This window comes from Haliaeetus albicilla, chromosome Z (assembly GCF_947461875.1).
Source record: "Haliaeetus albicilla chromosome Z, bHalAlb1.1, whole genome shotgun sequence".
Taxonomy (NCBI): Eukaryota; Metazoa; Chordata; class Aves; order Accipitriformes; family Accipitridae; genus Haliaeetus; species Haliaeetus albicilla.
The window spans coordinates 12839366-12861568 of NC_091516.1; the positions used below are offsets into that span (position 1 = coordinate 12839366).

Sequence of the window (22203 nt, forward strand, 5' to 3'; positions counted from 1 at the left end):
TTTAGTAAGCTAGATAAGTTGTTAGATAGCCTCATCTCATGAATAAGCTACTAAATATTTGATAAGAGTCCTAATAGGTTTTGTGGCAGGAAATTCACAGAATATCTTTAAAGAAGAAAAAGTTGCAATTCGTTTTGCTCCACATCCCAGAATGTTGTTTTAGTTCTGCCACACATTTGTACTTTCTCAGGTTCAAGTGGTCAAAGATATAGTATATCACCTCTGAATGCTTTTTATTTTTCAAACCCCTGTTTAAACTTCATGGATTTTTCAGATACTGTCATAGAAAAAGATAAGCAATCACCAGATGTTAGTTTACTCCAGACCTTTGTTCTATGGCAGAATCAACTACACCTGTGTTTACCTTGCCGTATGTTTAAAAATTTCATATGTGAAATTACAAAGACCTCTTGTCAGTCTTGAAGATCCCACAGTCACCCTGGGAAGCCTCTTCTGGTGATTTGCTATCCTTATGTTAGAAAATGTTTTCTTGCTACACTTTAAACTTATGACATTATTATGTTCACTATGGACATGCAAAAAAAAAATTTCCTTATTTCAGAAGCTGTCTACATCTTCAAGAACCTGCTAGCATGTGTCCTTTTGTTCTTCTGAAGTGGTTGATTATTTTTAATTAATTCAATATTCTTAAAACAGCCTATTTTTCTCTGAGTGTAATGGACCAGAAGTCCCAATAAAGCCTTCGTGTCAATTTGAGTAGCTCACAGAAATGAACATGTGAATCCAATAGTGCCAACAGGCATCAAGAGCGTACAGCTACACAAGTCCGTACTTGTTTGCAGGTTTGTGACTTGTTTTGCTATATCCAAGACTGCCACCTCCTGGTCACTCCCTCTGCAGCAACAGTTCACTGCGATTTGGGAGAATGCGGTAGATGATGGAAACCCTTTGGAACTCTACTTTAGTGCCCTCTTCCAGGCAAGCATCTGAATGCTTGGCTAAGATTTCGTGTTTGTTTCCAGTAGGAGGAAATACCGTTTTCAGAGGCAGTGTTTCTTTGTTGCAGCCCTGTTTATTTACTGGGGCAGTTTCTTTGTTCTCCATTCCAAGCTTCTTTCCAGATTTTACAATACCTAGAATCTCTCACTTTTTCTTAGATCTACTCTACCAGCTCTTTTCTTTTTTCTTTTCCTTTCCTTTCCTTTCCTTTTTTCCTTTCCTTTCCTTTTTTCCTTTCCTTTCCTTTTTTCCTTTCCTTTCCTTTTTTCCTTTCCTTTCCTTTTTTCCTTTCCTTTCCTTTTTTCCTTTCCTTTTTTCCTTTCCTTTTTTCCTTTCCTTTTTTCCTTTCCTTTTTTCCTTTCCTTTTTTCCTTTCCTTTTTTCCTTTCCTTTTTTCCTTTCCATCTTTCTCCTTTCCATCTTTCTCCTTTCCATCTTTCTCCTTTCCATCTTTCTCCTTTCCATCTTTCTCCTTTCCATCTTTCTCCTTTCCATCTTTCTCCTTTCCATCTTTCTCCTTTCCATCTTTCTCCTTTCCATCTTTCTCCTTTCCATCTTTCTCCTTTCCATCTTTCTCCTTTCCATCTTTCTCCTTTCCATCTTTCTCCTTTCCATCTTTCTCCTTTCCATCTTTCTCCTTTCCATCTTTCTCCTTTCCATCTTTCTCCTTTCCATCTTTCTCCTTTCCATCTTTCTCCTTTCCATCTTTCTCCTTTCCATCTTTCTCCTTTCCATCTTTCTCCTTTCCATCTTTCTCCTTTCCATCTTTCTCCTTTCCATCTTTCTCCTTTCCATCTTTCTCCTTTGTTTCCTGCTTCTTTCCCCTGTCTGCTTAGCACTATTTATGTCTCACCTCCACTAACCCTAGCCGGTGACCGCCTGAATTTCAGTGTCAAAAAATGCCTCATAGACTGCAAGTCCTACCTCTTTTTCTTACTTTGGCATTTGGTGGTTTCTACTGTTGCACCTATTAGACACATGAGCATTTAACTGCTTCATTATGAATAGAAGTTGTATCATGTCCAGCAGCTTCACACAGAGGGTGAATGACAAGCTACAGTCCTTGAGTATTTACCTAACCTCCAACGTAACTATACATAAGTTGTTATCTCACAGGAAGCTAGGATGAGCAGTTGTAAGGCTGTTCCTCCACCCTTTTATTCCTTTGGTATCAAATTTAAACTTACAGTTTCATGCCCTCCTCTTTCCAGTCATTTGTTTCCCTTCTGGCCACTCTGCCAGAACTGCCCCTCAGTTGTGTCAGTCCAACTCATTGTGTCACCATGGTCTAAAGTGACATGTCCTGATTTATTAAAGTGCAAAACAGTAAATCTTTTTAGAGAAAAGGCTTTTTTTGTCATTTTATAGTGCAGTTTGGAGAAAGAGCACCAAAAAAGTTTGAAGTGGCACAACTGCAAAGAGCATGCCTTCCAAAAAGGGGGCATTAGCAGAATTATCAGTCCTGCTGTGGGCCTCCAGGGCTCAGGCCATGAACACCACCCAGCACTAGGTGAAGAGAGAGGGTGGAGAAAGTGGCAGAAAAAAGACGCACATGCTGGCTCTGGGTCTCTGCAGCGTTGCAGCATATGTAATCATTTATATCATCACGCATGTAAAATGCTACTGTTCTGATCTAGTAACACCCTATACTTTCAGAAACATAGAGGCAAGGAGTAAGTAGAGGCAACTAGAAAAACAACCACTTGTAGCCGGTTGCTTATGTTTTCCACTTCTTAACTATTTGTTGGGTTTTTTCCTTCTTCCCCACCCCCCTTAAAAAATTACTGACTTTAAAATGGGAGCTGTGTCTGCAGAACTATAGCAAATCATTAATTTTAATCTTCTCACTTCTAAAATCCAGTATAGGGCAGGCTTAGTGGGTGGAATGCCTGACACTTGCTGTCCAGGTCTGCTGGGAGTAGTGCTCCAACTTGATACTGGACAGGCTGACCTTTGAGAGTTTCTGTAGCTCCCCCTTATTGCCATTGTCTGCCCTTCCTTCACGTCTCCAACTTGCATCCCTCCTGTTCTGAGAGGAATGACTGCAGTAGTGACACTGACCCCACTCCATAACCTGGTATAATGTGTTTTGTGCCAGCTCTATTCCACACAAGAAAGGAAGGAGGAGGGAGAAGAAAGAGCACAGACTTTAATGAAGAAGGGATAAGTTGCCAGGGGGAAAGCAGAGGGATCTGAAAAAGGATGGAGTGATGGAAGTGTACTAGGTATTTGAGAGTGGGGAAGGGTACTTCTTTTTTCCCTCTGTCTTTCAATCTCCATTTATTATGCCTATAACATATTTATGAAGTGTACTTTTCCACCTAAATCCTGTCCTCCTTCAAATTAAAATTTAGGAGTGGAACCATATTCTATGGTTACTTCATTTGATGTTGAAAGGGTCATAAAACAGAGGAATTATTCCATAAATTTACACAGAATATGAAACACATTGGAAAGAATCTGCAATGATTTTGTTATCTGTGTAACATGCACACCTAGGTCACTCCCAGTGTGTTTGCTGGGCCATGTAAAGTAATAAATACCCACTAACCTAGGAATTTTGAGCCAAAATAGTTTAATAATTCATCAGTTGTTTGTATCATATCAATTTCTTAGAGCTGGCCATTTGCATACAAGAAGGGCTTAGATTGAATTAAAGATGCAGTGATGAAGGTGTCATACATACTGACTGTCCACATCTCCCTTAGAAAAGTGTTTTGTGCAGTGTAAACTGTAGCTTTGATTTGCTACAGAAAAAGAAGCTCGCCAAATATTTGCTACCTGCAGAGGAAAATGATCTTCAGTTAACACCCTGGTGAGGGGGATATCATTTGGAGTGTTACCCTGAAATTATTGAGGAGCATCCAACTAAGAATAATTAATTTCAAAATACTGCATTGATGCTGTCTCCAGTGTGTTGTAACATGATGGTTATAGCAGATCACAGCAGCTGTTGGTGCTGCCTTACTCAGTTGGGTGGCTTTGTGTAGATAATTTGGCTGTATGCCCACAGTCATAAGTAGCATACCAAATAAATGACAACATTTCATTATTAAAAGATTTGCATATCTTTGCTGACAGTTCTTGTTGAATGGATATGACATTTTTCTTCCTAGATACCTAGAATTTATTCTGCTAAACTGCACAATCTAAAAAAAAAAAAAAAAAAAAAAAAAAAAAAAAAAAATTGCAAGTTTTATAGACAATTTATATTCCTTTGCTTCCCTTAAGCCACAAAAGATTTTTAGAGGATCTGCATGCCATTAAAAGCCAAGCACACTTGAAACACAGTAAGTTAAACTTTTCAGGGTACATCACTGTACCTAAAAAGTCACCTCATTGGTTATTGTCTTCTGAATGCTTTTCAAAAAAAAAAGCAAGTGTTTTTATCTTGTGCTAGCAAACACTTGGTAACTTGCACAAGGTAAAAGTCTGTTGAGGAGAAGGGCAAGGCAACTACATATGTCTAATATGTTAATACATGAGATAATCAGTAGGGTCCCTTTAGCTATCTGCTATTTTAAAAACTTAACTGCTTTGTCTTTGTGATATGATTTTCCATTATAATGTGTGTGTTAGGTAACACAAGTAAAAAGCACAACCGATCTTTTTGTTTTTATCTTGTGAGCTGCACTCAAATTAAAGAATATGAAGTTAAGCAGCAGATACTGTCTTTATCTTGTATTTAAGGAATGGTTTTATTTTATATGAAAAATATTACATCTGCCAAAGCTTAATGCTTTGGGACCTCATGCCAAGACAATGGAAGTCTTCTGTATTTTAGGCTTAGCTTATTAGGACTGTCCTTACTCTAACTAGTAAAAGTTTTACATTGTTACTACATGTCAAGTGATTATTTTTTTAAAACTAAGAGACAATAAGAGTAGCTTTAAATTTGATATTTGTTTGGGGTTAGAATTGTTCAGGGTTTTCCTTTGTTTCTGTTCTTTTTCTCCTGGTTTTGGGTTTGTTGGGTTTTGTTTGTTTTTTTAAATAGTAATTTATTGAATTATACTGTTTTGAATGGGATTTTTTTCTTGCATTATATTTAGTGTAACAAGCTAAAACAAATAGAAGCAATACCCAAACTGACTATTTTTCTCCTAGAAACAGGAAGCAGTTGTTACCAAGAATAGCCAGACTGAGGCTGAATGAATCAGTTTCCAAACGCTGTTTTTATTGGAATGATTGACCTCATGCACACACACATAAATCAAAAATGAGTAATGGTGGAAATATGTTAGTATAAAATTGACATGGATACCCAAGGACTGTAAAACCAAGACTGAACTAGTCAGATTCATATGCTTAGAATTTCTTAAGAAGTTGCTTTAAATGTTTAAAGAATGTATATATACACATATTTTTTTGCAGTTGTACATTATATATGCATGTATATTTTCACATATACATTTTTATCCGTGTTCATATAGTGTTCATTTATGTATGTGTGTGTTTATGCATGTACATATACATATATAAACACATTTTTGCAGACGGGGTGTGTGTGTATATATACATATATATATATTTATATATTTGTGTATATTTTGCAGAGTTTGAATTCTAGGTTACCTCTTGGTTATTTTTCCAAGCCATGATTCTAAAAAGACAAGTATATTTTTAACCTTCAAGGAACATAAAATAACAAAGAAAAAACCCATTACATGAAATCCCCCAAATCCATCTCCACTTAGAAGAACTATGTAGTGGTTTAGTCCAGGTGGCTAAAAGCCTGGCCAAGTTAAAATTAATTGGGTAAGAATTTACTTTTGTATCTGTAACCAATAGGCAAAAAATGATCCAGACATACATAGATTCTAAAGCCTGCTAGCTGCTTGCTGTAATGGTTTCCATATCTAAAAGGTAATTAAGAAATAGAAGTAAAAATTATTTTTGCTGTGAACCTCAAGGTTCCAGTATTAACAGGCGTTAACTGTCATCTATACAGTTAATCTGGAAGTGACCCATTAAAGAAGTACACATCTGTTAGCAGGTCATACTGAAGGCTCTGATTATGATTGCTGCATTAACCTTTATGGAAACTGTTTTCCATTTCTAAATGAGGAACTAACAGAGGTAGAAAGTAACCAGAAATATTGGATTAAAAAAAAAACCACAACAGCCCCAAACATGAAAATGATAAATGTTTTATAAGGCTTTCATCTCTCTCTCTACGTCTATGCGCTTGCAAGTATCTGAATACACCAGAAAAAAAGGAGCCGTGCTTTTAGTATACAGTAGCTATATCAGTGCTGCGTGATACAACGTTCCCAAAGTCACCGATTACAAACTTCTGCAAAACTTGATGGTGACTCAACTGAGGAGAAGGACACAGTAGAAGAATGGTGTTGGAAGCTGGTTCTGAGAGAGCCCTCTCTGTTGCCACTCTTTTATTATCATGAGATCTAAAGATGGGAATTTACAGACATTCATACTGCCATTTTAGATGCTGTAGCGTATCACTAACATCCACACTGGGTTGGCAAATATGACACAGGACTGAAGGGAGACCATACCTCTTCCAGAACAGCAGCTGGAGGCCAGTCAGAAGGCCCTAGGGCATATAACATAGTGTTTGAATACTTGTGTTTAGTTCCACAGTTACATTCCTTGCACTTAAATACCAGATATTACATTAGCAAGTATAGGAAGGAGTTAATTCATTGCTAAGCATACCTGTAGAGTATTTACTTCCTTGGTATTTCTTTCTGTCACGCAAAGCATTTTACCCTGTGTGTTGTGCTATGGTATACAGTTTTATCTGCATTTCTAGTTATGGGCATTTCCTTTCATAAATGTTCCTGCATAGTAGAAATGTAATTCTATGAAAAGTGAGAGGGAACTACCAGTAGCTGGTTGTTGTCTCATCTGAGATATTTGCTTTATGTTTTCCAGCAGCATCTTGACAGTTATATTCTAAAATGAGTCCTCACAGTTCTTTGTTTTTCTGATCTGAGCTGTATTTCATGCTGTCTTTCCCCAAAGGGCACCATCTATGATCTTTATGTGCAGTATCTGCTTTATCCTCAGTTGGTCCGCCTTGATTTTCAGACTAATTGGTCCTTAACTGGTTCATAAGCTGTTTTCCACAACTGCTTACAGAGTCTGATCTTTCAAAGTTCAAAAGATCCTCACTGCTTTAATAATTTCTTTTGAGCCTACACATAGACATGCGTGAACCTGAACAAGAACTACGAAATAAGAACATGTGAACTAACTGCATAATAATCTATTCCAAATATAAGTACAATATGTGTTGCGTGTAATTCCGACAGTGCAATAATTCTCTACAGAAATTAAAGAACACTACCAGAAATAGTATTTTTGACATCTTCAACAATATTTCCCTTCTTTTCTCTTAACCACTCAGCAAATGAATATAATTCCTGCTTCAGGCCTAAGATCAACTGCCTTAAAATAGCTTTTGTTGCTAGTCATCTTCTCAGCAAAGACTAGAAAGCTAGAGGACCTTGTAACTGCTATTATGTTTCTTGCCCATGAGGCAGGCTGATGTGGATCTGGCAAATTAGTTGAATACAGATCTTTTGTTCTGCCTGATCTATACCTTTAAAGAAATAAATGAATAAGCAGACTTTGTAAGCCACTGTTCCTAATATTTAGTGCACAGTTATTAGAAATAATAATATCCAGCTTGATTACTGTTTTATCCTCTGTTGGAACTGTCAGCATCTTTGAAAGGGGCTTTCTCTTGGTTCTTGAGGCATTCTGTCCAGGACCACAAAGTTTATAACAACTCTTTTTTCTATGGCTTCTTTTTCCAATTTATCCACTACCCAGCCAACTAAGTAAGGAAGTTGTCTGAGTTAGAAGATAACAGTGTTAGACAAGTCAGGTTCACAGCTACTGGTAGGCAAAATAAGCTCATATCTGTGAACCTGGCCATGGAATCAGGCTAGCTCAGTGGAATCAGCTCAACATTATCACATACAATAAATACTGTCCTATATACCCTTGGGGATTCAGAGACTTACTGATGGCTCCCCCCATACTTGTCACACATTTATGCAGTCTGCTCCCAGAGATATGAGAATCTGCTTGTACCTTTCTAGGCAAGCTGAAAAAGGAAACTCCAAATGATAGTAGTATTCTTTAACTAACATGCTGCATTGTCCCATGAAATGGTAGATATGGGGAAAAAAGCATACATACCTTAAAACAAGAATATGGAGTAAACTGCTAGCTCTGCAGCCTGGCAGAGACACCAAACTGGAATAGTAACAAGTTACTATCATGGTTGATGGTCCACAGAGGGAGGCCCGGACTTCAGGATCTGGGTATCGGAGTTCCTTTTTTTTAATAGAAACTGAAATGATATACAGTCTTCTGACTCAGAACCTTAACTGGACAGTCTTGTAACACATATCTCACTACATACATATTCCTACTACATTTGGAATTACAGATATTCAAAGGACTGACATCTAGAAAAACTAATATACTGAATAAAGTTACCAAGATATAATGTACCAATATAAAAATACCAAGATACAATGTATAATATGTGTCAAAGATCTGATTTCATCTATATTTCATACAGAATACTTAAGTGATAGGAAAACAAATGAAGATAAGTTTAAATTCCTATATCTCTAAACTTTTTGCAGAATCCGAATAACCATACATCATAATTATCTTCTATTTTTTTCAGCCAGCAGACTTTACAGGAAAGCAAGCACTGAAGCAGATTAAAGAAAATGGGCTCAAACGACGACTGGTGTATCTCATCCTGGAAACAGATAATGTTGATCCAGAGGGAAATGAAAGTGTGTGGCATAATGGCAAGGTAAGGACTATAGATCATGTTACAAGGAAGTGATGTTAATTCTCCATGAACAGAATCTAACTTTGTGTTTGAAGTGTGAAAGCTTTTTTTTTTTACTGGCACAGAACAATTTGAAGCTATGATAAACACTTTATAATCTTCAAGCAGGAAGCAAAGGCTAACTAAATATCTACAGAGAAAATGTGAAATACCATCAAGTCACAGAAACTAGATTTGGAACACACTAAAGTATTGTCATTCATTCTCTTCTGCAAGTTCACCATTGTCCTAACAACACTTTTGCTATTCACTTAAAAGAAACAAAACAACAGCAAAGTTTGTGCCTCCACACTTCAGCACAGATTATGTGTTGAAACACTCACTAGTAGTTAAATTATTGTATATAACAAACATATGCATGTGTATAGTATATGTTCCAGTGAAAACTTAATTGAACACAATAGGAATAGACTATTTTTTCAAGGAGCAAAATCTTCCCACTTTAAGATGATGTCACCCACAGTAGGGAACATTATGAACTGCATGACACACTTGAAACTTGCCTGATGTCTGAAGTGTATAAACCAGAACAAGTGTATGAGGTGTGTAGTTGTTTAGGTTGTTGTTTGTTTGTTTGTTTGTTTGTTTTTTAAGAAAAACTCACTGCATCTTGAAAATAAAGATACATGTTTGTGGTTTTTTTCAGGTTATTGGCAACACCACATCTGGAAGTTTCAGTTACAGTATTCAGCAGAGTCTGGCTTTTGCATATGTTCCCACAGAACTCAGCAAAGTTGGACAGAAATTGGAGGTTGAACTGTTAGGAAAAAATTATCCAGCAACTGTTATACAAGAGCCACTGGTGTTGACTGAACCAACGAGAATGCGCCTTCAGAGAAAGGGTGAAAGTCCCCAGATATAAACATAGATGAGCGTACAGCAAATTGTGCAGAAGGAAGTAGTTCTATTAATATGCATGAAATTAAGAGAATCAAACTACTCAGATTTGCAAATTACTAAACACAAGATCCTCATTGCCATACATCACTGAGAAATTCAATGGTGTTACCCTCTTGTTTCCTTGTACGGGCTGTTCACATTAGAGATCTGAGCAGACTGCTTGAACAAGTATGCATTCCCCTTCTTGGTACCACTTGTGAGCACAAAGTGGCACGGAATGAGTAGATCTCTGATTCAGCTTGCTCCCACATTGGCTAGCAGATCTAAATTAAGGCAGAGGAGAAAGTTGCTCTTGGTATTGGCCAATAGCAAATTCTTCCTCTTCCTTGATGCTCACAGTTCCTCCTTTGCCTGCCCTCAGGGTAAAGTAGCTTATCCTGGCTCCTTACAACGTGACAGCACAAACTCATCATTAAAATAATTTCACTAGTTCTGCACAGAAATGCTTCCTAAGGAATTGAAATACATCCCAGCAACCATTAAAAATAATAAAGGCAATATTAAAGGCAAACTGAACTGTTAACATTTTTTCCCAGTGTGTCAATCTGGCAGAAGTTCTCACAGAAGATCAAAATCTAGTTCTTAATGAAACAGTTATAGGAAGCCCATTCTTCATTATTTTGTATGAATCATCTGGTAGATTACATGTAATATTCGAAAACACACAGGATGTTATTGTTCAATTTCTGAACAGAACTTAAAGTACTGTATCATGGATTTACTGTTCTAAATCTGAAGCGCTAGACTGATACCAGAGAAATTCAGTTCTTCCTTTTCCTGTTAATTATAGATTGAACAGCAGTAAGAGCCATATGTTGCTACACAGAAATATTAACAATGAAAAAATACAATTAAATCCACAACAGAGGAGCTTTATTCAGTGCTAAATATTTGATAACCTGAATAAGCAGGATTGGGATAACATATACAATGGGAACACACTAAATTATTAAAACAGTCTTCTGAATTCTGTAATATGCTCAACAATTCTTTTGAATAACAATGTCACAATTTCCAACTTACAAAGAGTAACACTCCCTTTTAGGCTACAGATAAACATTTTCGAAATACATATGAATAATATCCAAAAACTACTTTCTTCAAAGGAGTTGGTGCCTCTAAATCTTCAGCAAAGAAGCAAATGTATGAACAGAATATATCAGGAGAAACAGAACTTGAATAATGGAAACTTACTCTTGCTAAAGTAAGCTGATATTACATTGTGCTGTTCTGAATATCTTTTAAGAAGCAGGTCAAAATAAAATATACAAGCTTTAGCAGGTCTGCATGTAGTACTATCCTGAGACAAAGATCCATTTTGAAATTATCCTCTGTTATGCTTTCATGGGTGATTAATTCTGCGTTGCTGAACCAATCAGAGATGTTACTTTTTCTAAAGGTGACATTATTTGTAATGAGGCAGTTGGCCACTACGTTTCCTTGAGCATTTAAGAAATCTAAAATACAACACAATGCAATATGGTTTTATTTTGGCTATGGAGGAGGAGAACAATTCTTAGGAACATAGTTTTGAATTCAGTATTTCCCAAGAACATACAAATTAGTAGACGCCACATGCTGGAGTGTACAGTTAACAGTTATCCTGAGAAAGGCTCTCACATATACTTTCCTAGTAAGATTTGCTGTGCCAAAATTCTGTTTCAACAATGCCTTCCACATCCCAATCTGAAAGTTAGAATCAGGTTTGTAACTCCTTTTCTGGCTTGGAAGAAAGAAGTGCTGTTCATGAACATGTCAACTAGATCTGTCTGATTGTACAAGAAGGGGCAGGCTTTCTGCGGCCTGAGGAAAATGTATCACAGATGTAATTCCTACAGTCAAGTGAACTCAGAAACTGTACCCTCCATGGGCTTGTACCACATTTACAGCTGTAACCTCTCAACCCCTAATTTCTCCTTGTAGCTAATGCAGACAGCTACCTATCTCATTTTACAGTGTAGTATTATACAGACCCGAACACTGATTTCCTTGTGGGCTTCTCCTTGACAGCTGTTGTCACCCACGTCTCACGAGGATTGAGCCTTGGCCAGTTAATTTTCATTTAGTTTCAAGATTCCGGGAACCATACAAAAAAGGCCTCGTGCTGTTTCTGGCACAAGGCAATGCAAAGTAAAGTTTCTTTCCTGCAGCCAGCTTGTAAGACCAAAACAACTCCCTGTTCATCACTGACCATATATATGACAAGTGGAGTATCTGAGAGCTTGTTGCACTCTGTTACCTCTTAAGAATGGTTGTGCTTTCTGTTTAACAATGCATTCAGGAGCAGAGATAACTGAGGTAGTTTAAGCAAGCACAGCTAAGTATTAGAAGTGCCATAGCTATGATAGCCATATGTCTGACAGGGATTCTTTGTTGACCTAGCTTCTTTTTTACTGCTCTGATACCCGAGTCAGCTGAGTATTTGTTAGGATAGCTCAAGATTGCAGCACTTTGCATAACATGGATAAACTTAAACTGTAAGGGGATGAAGCTTTACAAATCATGCCCACAGAGATGTTCACACACATAAGTCAATCTTTCAAGGTTATAAAGAAAGATGGTAAACCTGAAGAAATGAGGAGGGGGGAGTGTTCAGCAGCTTTCGTAGTTTCCTGTCACTGCTTTTCATTACACATTGTGATATGGTGTTGCATAAACTTGTGGTTTCAAGACACAGCAAGAGGAAGTGAATAGCAGCAAAAATGTTTAAGTAGTACATCCACGTTTTAAGAGGGCTTCTAAACAATCCAACAGAAATACCAGGGTAGAAAGACTAGCAGGGACATCTTTCGAGTCTTCCGCAATTCCGGAGGAGACACCTCTGTAATGAGATGAAAAAATGACCGTTGGTGATCCAGGAAATTTTCTGAAATACTCGTACTTCTGTGTGCAGAGAGATCAGGACATGTCAAAAGGCAGTTTTCTCAGACACATTTTTTGTAATTTTCCTTTATTCTTCTTCCATCTCCAGAGAGTTTTGGTACACCAGCGTATATGTTGCTATTACCATTTGAATTTTTGTTCCAAGTTCTCATGTGCTATGACAAGAAGTGCTATGTTCATGCTTCATGTGGAATGATAAATCAACACAGATACCATAATCTTGTGTGTCACTCTAATGACTTCATTGATCATTGACCTCAAAGCAGCATCCAAATTATTCAAACCCAAATTCAGAAAAGGTAGAGTGAAACATAGGGGAATGAACACAGACCATTTCCAGGGTTTATTGTTTTGATTCAAGACAATACTCTCTGATATAAATAGTATTTTCTGATTGGGATTCCAAATGCCTCAAGTAGTAATAAAAAAAACCAAACCACTGAGAAAATACGTCAGGCAGCAACACCCAGACTGACTGTGAAATATCTGCTGTGTATGTTTCAGATGGTTCAATTTAGTGTTTTCACTCTGGCAGCTCAGGCAACCAGGTTATTCAATTCTGGTGGAGCAGGATAACGAGCAAGTAACTCCCGACCCTCCTCTACAAGGGAATATGGGTTCAGCTGCACTTGAACACCATGATAACTTTCGAAACATGTCAGGTGAATAGCTATTATGAATTTTATTGCAAAATTTGCATCCAACATTTCTGATTTCACCAGCACGGTGTAGATTTTCAAAGTAATTATTTTCGTTGAACAAGAATGGTTTCCGTGGGAATGTGCTAACATCTGAATGGAACTTTACCTACTACAAGGACATGGAAGAAGTTAGTAAAATAAACAATTCAGGGAGACAACTGTGACTGGTGATGGGATCTGAACTAAACCCAAGGTAAATCGGAACTTTGCAGCCTTTTGAACAGTATGAATCACATCTCAACAAAGAAAATATAACTCATTGTCACATACCAGCTTGTCAGCAATCCTGGAATTTACTTCAGGGAAAACTGACTTTAGGACAGTATTGTTGCTTCTTGTTCCAATACCAGCTGTGGACTACAGCACATTCTTACTGTAGAAAAAAAATTTGTCATCACTCATCGTTGCTGCTGTTTTCAAACCAGCAGAGAATCTTTGGGGATTTTTAAAAAAAAATAAAATCTGGTAACTTCATAGGCTTCTCCACTAGACTTCATTCATAGGAGCAGGAACTTTATTTCTACAGAGACTTATCAATCAAAAAGAAAGTAGGTAGGAGCCTAGCATACTCAGTATTTGGCTTTCTTACCAAGAAATATGATTTTTAATGTGGATTTTTCTTTCAGCTGTTACCAAATGGCTATATAAATTTGGGAATGCACATATGTACCATTCCAGCTAAATGTGAAACACATGGTTATTTGATCTTTAACTGAACACTGAAATTTATATGCATTCCATGGATGAACAAAATTGATCACAGTTGACAGTTACTTCTGTCCTTTCACAGTTTTAGATTCTACATCAAGATTATAACTGAGGTAGTGGTCGTTTACAATATTGCTTTAGAAGATTACATGGTTTGAAGCAACAGCCCTGTTGACATAGCTTTTATTTCTGCTTCTGGGTTGCCTCACTTCCTTCCTACACCGTAACAGTCACGAGCACCATCTTACAGCCAGACAGACCTAGATAAAGGCTTCCCACCCATATGGACAAAATGAAGAGAAAAAAGCACTGGGTCGCTTAGGACTTTGCAGAAGGGGCAGACGGGGAGGGGATGAGAGCAGCAGCTGGTGATGGCAGGAGAGAGGCCATGCAGTTTCTCCTGCAGGGGTAATTGCCATCTCACACAGCGCAGCTGCATCTTCGGTGACAGTGGCAACTTGTTTTTCCCAGGGTGCCATAGCACAGGTTGGCACGCAGCAAGGCCACGGCTGCGTTGCAGCTGCCCCACTTTGCTCACGCACAGAACAAACTCTGCTGGCAGTACTAAATCTGGATGAGCTGCTGTGGTGGCACCGCGAATAGAGCGGTTAACAACGGCCCAGTGACTCGTACCAGAGTACACCCTGTCCTCTACCCCAAGCACTGACTTCCGCGGCAACACGGCTGACTCGCACCACAAGCCTGCAGATAGCTCCCGGGTTCCCCCGGGAAAGGCTCGGTGGTTTAAAACGGATGTTTAATGTGGGAATTAAAGAAAGGAAGAATTAGAAGGGATCTCCAGCGCCACCGAGTTGGGTGCTCTGCTAAGGCCCGCAACAACCTCACCGTCTCCGTCTCCAACCCCTTCCAAAACCAAGCGGCCTAAGCTACCCGGCTCTCGCCCCCAGCAGGTAGGCCGGCACCGCGCTCTCCCGCTGCGCAAGCTCGCACGGCGCGGCGGCCGTGCCGGGCGGGAGGGGCGGCCGCCGCCCAGCCCCGCCGGGCGGTGCCGGAGGAGGGCCGCGCCCGGCGGGAGGAGCCGGGCGCCGCCGCCGCCGCCGCCGCCGCGGCCCGTCCCCGGGGCGGTCTCGGCGGCCCCAGTTCCTGGTGGCGAGGATGGGGCGGCGGGACGGCGTCCCGCCGCCGCTGCCGCCGCTCTGCCTGCTCTTGTGCCTGCCCTTCTGCCCGCCGCGGCTGGCGGCGGCGCGGCCGCCCGCCCCGCACCTGGTGCTGGTGCTGGCCGACGACCTGGGCTGGGGCGACGTGGGCTGGCACGGCTCGGCCATCCGCACGCCGCGGCTGGACGCGCTGGGGGCGGGCGGCGTGCGGCTGGAGCGGTACTACACCCAGCCGCTCTGCACCCCCTCCCGCAGCCAGCTCCTCAGCGGCCGCTACCAGGTAGGGCGCGGGTCGAGGGGGGCCACCCCGGGGACGCGCGGTCCCGGAGCTGTCGCCCCAGAGCGGCGGTGCCGGCGGGAGAGCCCCCGGCGCCGCCCCCGTCCCGCCGCGGCGCGGCGGCGGGCGGCGGGCGGCGGGCGTCTGCCCTCCTCGCCGTTAGCACCGCCCTGCGTGGTGTGGCCTTCTCGTGTCGCGCGTGGAGGTGCGCTCGGGAGAAGGCTGCCGTACGAACACCGGCTGCCTTCGTGTGCAGGCTTACCTCACTTGCCGCTGGCTTGCTAGCTCGGGGGTAGGCGAAACGTGGGCTTAGCGCAAGTTACTCCGCTTCGGAAAAGCCATGGGGCTCTCTATGCTTCGGTTGATTTAACAGGCTGGCAGCGTGTCGCGAAAAATATCCCCGTCCTAGACCTCTCCTGTAACGCACTTCTGAACGGGACAGGCAGGCGGTCCAGGTGCAGCCAGAGGCGAGTCGGCACCACCAGTTCAGCTGGTGCAGCAGCTTTTCCAGCGCATCCTGACCTGTACATTCTGCTTCCTGCGGTACCGACGGTGTAAACATTTATGTGCCCCTCGGTGGAGTGTGTCCAGACTGATCCTTAGTCTGGGTGTCTAGCTGCCTGGTAGTCATAGGCGTGATTATTCCCCCCCCCCCCTTTTTTTTTCGGTTGCACAGGTATAAGAATTGGGCTTTATCATACAGCTGTACTTTTCCCCCTTCCCTCCCTTACTGCAATTTTGGCAAAAATGGGAGGGGGCGGGGAGAAGAATACAGCATGGACAGAAAGAAGAAACTCACAAAACGGTTAAGCGTATTTCAGAAACTTCCCCATCTCTCTCAAAAAGTCCTGCACATGCATGTTAACCATAGTGATTTGTCAAAGAAACTGTTCAGAATGAAAATAAATGTTGTCCTGTATTAGTGGATGTTACTTCTTCTTGTTGCAGGAAGGTTGTTCTAGGTGCTACTCTTTCCAAGCAGCATTTGTTCTGTTCCTAGAAACTCCAAGAATCAATAATAATTAATAGGAAGATGTAACTGATGTTTGCTTTGCCAACACTTTAAATTGTTTTATTAAATAACCGAAAACATTTCTTCATTGTGACTGTTTCTAGAATACAGTTCATACTCTGGATGTGCTTACCTGGAAATGGGTCAGGGCTAATAGGACATTGCCGCAAACGATCTTTAAAGTGGAAATTTTATAAAACTGAGGAGGTGTTCTCTACAGGGAATAATTATCTAGCAAATATGTGGGATTTTGTTTTGTTTTACCCATTGATATGATTAACAATTGCTCAGAGATTTGAGAAAGTAACCCAAATCTAGTCCTATGTGGAGCTGGAATTTTGATAGTCACCTTCCAGTCCTTTAAGAAGGAAGAGCAAAGGTTTATGAAAGCTGAAGGTTTTTTTATTATTATTGTTTTCCTCTCCTTTTTCTTGCTTTCTAGAGACAGTGGAAGAAATTACAATCCTTTGCTAGCTTGTATCTTTCACTATATTAATAACCTATTATAATACTGCATTTACAAAAAAAAAGAAAAAGGTTTTGTCCAGCTCCTGTTTCAAAGAAAATTAGTAACTAGTAGGCCCTTTGTAAGAGTCTGCTTACCTACTTTCCTAAGATCAGTGCTTATTTGGTTTAAAAGTCAGTTCAAAGTGTTGCTAAAGTGATGCTTTAAAAATCAGTCATGCAGTTCACTACACTAGAGCGGGTAGCGGAGTTAAAAAATCTGTTATCTTGTGCTCTAAGGGGTCTTGGAGGTTTTGTGCTTTGACAGAGGCGGATTACTAGAAATATTTAGTAAATAAACAAGAATACTTGTATGTATATGTTTGCTGGCCTAGGTTTAGGGTACTGACTCTTTTTTCTGAAGGAGGTAGGGGACTTTACAAAAGGCAACTGTGTACGGTAGTACTATAGTACACAGTAACTGAAGTGGTTCCTTGCATCAGGCAAAATGTACTACTTGGAGTATCATTATCTGTCATGCTTTTGTAAAGAGATAGAAAATTCACCACTTGTTAAGACTGGAAACTTATGTGGAACTACTAAAGGTAAGATCTAGGCAGTGTCTAAAACTTGTATCATCCCCAGTATCCAAATGCCTTTTCTTTTTATAGTGCTCGCACTCATTTTAAGTATGTAAATAAATATATAAATGTGTATGTATAATTTCCATGTAGAAGAGTAATGCAAAAGTAGCTTTGTTGCCTTTTATCATCCTTTCCTCTGGTGGCTGTTCTCTGATACAGGCAAAACTTGGTAGCTTCACCTGTTTCAGATGCACCATTTTTGCCCATATCTGCCCCATTTAAGATCTCTCACTCCATGTTGAGATATTGTCCCTGGCCTTCAAACAGACCATGATGGTAACTGTTACCTTTAGATTTTTAGATGAAAGCACAAAAGACTTTGGGTTTGGGTTTTTTTTCATTGCACTTGATCTATGCCTGGGAAGGAAGACCTTGTTAACACCTGCGGTGCTATTTCGTTGTCTTCCTCCATGCTACCCCTGCCCTCCACCTGCAGCTTCCTCATCTTCCTCGGTGCTATATCGGTAAAAACAGGAGCCCCTGAAATGAATGCTAGCCTCTGTTTTAGCGGTGTTTCTTTTTGCAGCTGCTTATAAAGTAGCCTACAGGAACACATTGCTGCATTGTAACTAATCTCTCATTCTTTTCTCTGCTAGATCCACACAGGTTTACAACACCAGATAATTTGGCCGTGCCAGCCCAGCTGCGTGCCACTGGATGAGAAACTCCTCCCAGAGCTACTTAAAGAGGCGGGATACGTGACTCACATGGTGGGGAAGTGGCATTTAGGGATGTACAGAAAAGAATGCCTTCCAACCCGCAGAGGATTTGATACTTACTTTGGTAATGGTTAGATTTAACATGGGCAATAAATGTGGGGTTAAAAATGATGAGAAACTGCCCCATTCTTCTAAGAATAGCAGATTTACTATTAGTGTGTCAGTAAATAAATACCTGGGCATGCATGTTTCCCAAGTATAACTGCTTAAAATAAGATAGTGTCTTACATGCATCCCCAAGCCTTACAACTTATTGAAGAAAATTTTGTAATTATTGAGTGGCTCCAAAGAAAGTATTTCTCTCTTATGATCTGCATTTAATTTGGTTCCACGAAGGTTAGAAGGCTTAAGGTAGTGATCGGTGTGTTTTTCTTTAATCTGAACATTTTGTATTAGATCAGACAGTAGATGTGGCTTGCTCTGCAAATAATGTTACACTTCTAAAAGTTGGTATGTTAAAGAGAGAAACAGATATCACACCACACTGTGTTCATGCTTTGTGAATAGAGTAGCATTGGTTTTCCAGAGCCTGTGGCAAGGAAGTTGGTGTGAAGTTGCGTGGTTTTACTCTATAAAACAGTATCCAAAAGGTCTGCTGCAGGAACTCACAAGTTGTGAAGTCAAACCCTCAGACTTAAAAAAAAAAAAATGCCAGAATTAGATTGTCCAAGTGTGAGTGTGTTACTTACAAAGCAACTTGTAGCTACAGGCTGTTTATTCTTCCTCTTGCAAAGGCTGCTGTCCCAATATTGATTGGATATTTATTAGTTTTGCACAAATGTCACAGATGTTATGTGAATCAGGCTGTCTGCAATACATCTCATGCTACACGGTACAAATGCAAAGTGGTTCATCTCCACTTGGTTGTTTTTAAGACACTTTCATTGAATGGAGAATTTCAAAACAGTTAATTGTCTTCAAATAACTTCGCAAGCTGTTGATAGTACTGCTGCTGACTTCTACAGCTGAGAAAGTAAGATACAGAGAAACTTAAGCAGAAGCCTGTGTAACCTTGTCTAACCTTCGGTACTTAAATGAAGAGCCTGGCTGTGCTACTTGCCCTTTATAGGCAGTGGCCAAACTTTAGGTGGGAAGAACTGTTCCCTTAGATTGTTTGTCTTGTTTGACTCTTTGGGGGAGCTTGGGACTGTGGTTTCACAACTAAATTAAGCTAATATATATGGATCACAATATAATGGCTCGTTGCTTAAACGTATATGCCTCTTCCCATCCCTTCGCAGGAGCTTGGGATCTTTTTGACGGCATAAATGTAGGTAGGCTGGGGCTACTCATGAACTCTCACCCTGGAACTGAGCAGGCTCTTAATGCGGGAGCCTTAATACAGGCTGGCTCTGGGTATGGTCATTGGGTGCTCAGTGTGACGTTATTTTTCAGAGAATGCAGTGGTTTAATATACTATAATGTTCATGTAATTCCAGTGGGTGTTGATTGCAACTAGGGCATTTGATTCTCTGGCATACTTGACACAGTGTCTCGCCCAGCAGGCACTCAAAATGGAGAAATGCAACTTGCAGCTCTGAGTACATTGATGTAGGCAGTCTGCCCACAAAAATCAGTCTTTATGCTTTAAAAGAAAAGCCATTTTTTCTTTCTAAAAATGTATTAGAAGTTGATATTGTATTTAAAACACAAAATCATTCTTTCCACACATACTTTTTTGCATAAGTAGCTGTAGTTGAAGCTGCTGAATAAAAATTCAAGAGAAATTCCTCTCTTTTGGATTTTTGTCTCCAGTTTTAGTTTGGTTTTGCAGAACTCAAGAATATATTTTTGCAGATTGGTCTCTTTTTTTCAGGGTATTGGGGGATAAATCTGTAATCTTAATTGCAAAAGTAATAATTACTGAGTTTCAAATGATTTTGAAGGCTTTTGTTTCTGATTGATAAAGAGCAAAGGTACTCCATGCTTAACAATATAGCCCTTGATAGGAGCAAATCTATACCTGTAGAATTTTTGCATAGTTTGTTTCTTTTCGGTATCTTTAAATAATAGTGTCTTTTTTTTCACCAGTTGGTGTCAGCAGTGGATCAGAAATGACTATACAGCTGACAAAAAATGCTTCATACTTGGATGTTTTGAATAAATAAATAAATAAAATTCCAAAATTTCTAATACAGAGAGAAGTCGTATGTGAAAATACAAATATACAAAGTCATACCAGCTAAAAATCAGAGCAGTACATGGATAGGTTGCTGCCTTTGCTATCAGTGCATTAGTTTACTGCTAATGTGTTTGATATCAAGTTATAAATATGAAGTCATTGAACTGCTTTCAAAATGTTTTGTGTGTTTTGAAATTATTGCTTGCATTAGCAATGAAAAGTCTATGAAGTATTAAATATTGAGCTACTTAGACCTGTCAGAGTCTGTCACTACAGGTGGTCAAAAGCTGAATGAGTCTTTCAGTTCAAAACCACCAACATTTTAACATTTCTTTTTGACTTTTTTCCCTCCAGTGTATCTGTTTATGTGATATGATGCTGGCCCATTTATTTGACATCTTTTCCTTCCTGTTCTAGGCTATCTTCTGGGGAGTGAAGACTATTATTCTCATGACCGTTGTGTCCTCATCAAAGCAAGGAATGTAACACGTTGCGCTCTGGACTTTCGAGATGGAGAAGAAGTTGCAACTGCATTTAAAAACATGTACTCCACTAATTTATTCACAGAAAGAGCTATAGATCTCATAGCCAGTCACAAAACCGAGAAGGTACAGTCAGCAGCTGTTACTCTGATAACCTCAACACCGAAGAATGTTTAAAAAAATGTTAATGAAGTATTAATGGAGCGAGCTGCGCTTGAGCTATAATTCGGGGCTATTCAGCAGGGTGCATAGAGCTAAATGTGAGAAGCAGTACTGGTAAAACTTGCCTTGTCTGCTGTCAGAATCAGCAATGGCTGCACAGCCCTGCCTGCTGCTCTTCTCCATTTCTTTTTTCATAATACAGGTAATGAATTTATATAGATGATTTAGCACGTAGTTTGCTCTTCTGAAAAAAGAATGGAAAGTTTAATGGGAGAAGTTTCATTGAAAGAAACTGTTAACAAATGTGCTATGAAGAAAAGGTACACCTGATGTTCTTCCACAGCTTCGCAAAAGTCCTTTATCAAAGTTTTATTAGTTTATGTTTAGGGATTAGGAGAGAGAAGTGTAGAAGAAATCAAAACACAGTGTCTGCAGCTATTGATGAATGAGGGCTGCTCTTGCTGCAGTAACTTTTGCATTTAGTACTTTAAGTTCAACTAATTTCCATTCTATCCCTTCCACCCCAGCCCCTCTTTCTCTACCTCGCTTTTCAGTCTGTCCATGAACCTCTTGAGGTTCCTGAAGAATATATGAAACCATATTCTTCCATTAAAGATGTAAAGAGGCGCCATTATGCAGGGATGGTGACTCTTATGGATGAGGCTGTAGGAAATCTTACCGACGCTCTGAAAAGATACGGTCTTTGGGACAACACAGTTCTTGTTTTCTCTACTGGTAAGTTCATTTAAATATTCTTTCAGTAATAACTTTGATACAGTGTCTAACAAGCTGACTGCAGAGACATATGGCCCCTCTGTCCTTCCTCCGTGTATTTTCTAAGTACAGAAGAGCAATGAAAGTGAAACAGGACTTTATACCAGAAGGAGCAGTTTCTGTCCCCACTCTTATGGCTTTCTCAAGCATGATGAAAACAACTCTGAAGAAGCATCTGTGCAAATGGGGGATACTCCTGTTGGAGTAAAAACAGCATTGTAAAAACCAAGGAGTGCTCTGAAGTTGGAGACATCTTGCTTGCCACTCCGGTTACTGAGTGTCTGTCAGGATTGAATCCTTACAGAGAGCAATCTACCAAATTCATTTGTCCTGAGCTATAGGTAGTTGTCTGTTCAGTCTGTAAATTGCCACATGTTGCATGAAGCATGAACAGCAAGACAGCAAGCAGTTTGAATCTAAAACTCTTTCATTCCCTTATTTTCACATAACAA

General features: G+C 39.9%; 2 protein-coding genes across 4 annotated transcripts in view; both read left to right on the top strand.

The window, feature by feature from the left end:
- Window positions 1-10680, top strand: part of DMGDH (dimethylglycine dehydrogenase) — a 47026-nt gene extending 36346 nt beyond the window's left edge. Inside the window, exons 15-16 of the mRNA XM_069777143.1 lie at window positions 8632-8766; window positions 9452-10680. Of these exons, the coding sequence (XP_069633244.1) occupies window positions 8632-8766; window positions 9452-9667 (351 nt within the window). The 3' untranslated portion in view covers window positions 9668-10680. The remainder of the gene's footprint in view (window positions 1-8631; window positions 8767-9451) is intronic.
- A 4409-nt stretch (window positions 10681-15089) lies between these two features.
- The window catches only part of ARSB (arylsulfatase B), a 66420-nt gene continuing 59306 nt past the window's right edge, over window positions 15090-22203 (top strand). For 2 of the 3 annotated variants that reach the window (XM_069775953.1, XM_069775954.1), the window contains exons 1-4: window positions 15090-15395; window positions 18089-18275; window positions 20751-20941; window positions 21505-21712. In XM_069775953.1, the coding sequence (XP_069632054.1) occupies window positions 15114-15395; window positions 18089-18275; window positions 20751-20941; window positions 21505-21712 (868 nt within the window). In that variant the 5' untranslated portion in view covers window positions 15090-15113. The remainder of the gene's footprint in view (window positions 15396-18088; window positions 18276-20750; window positions 20942-21504; window positions 21713-22203) is intronic. The other variant, XM_069775952.1, reaches the window with a different exon arrangement.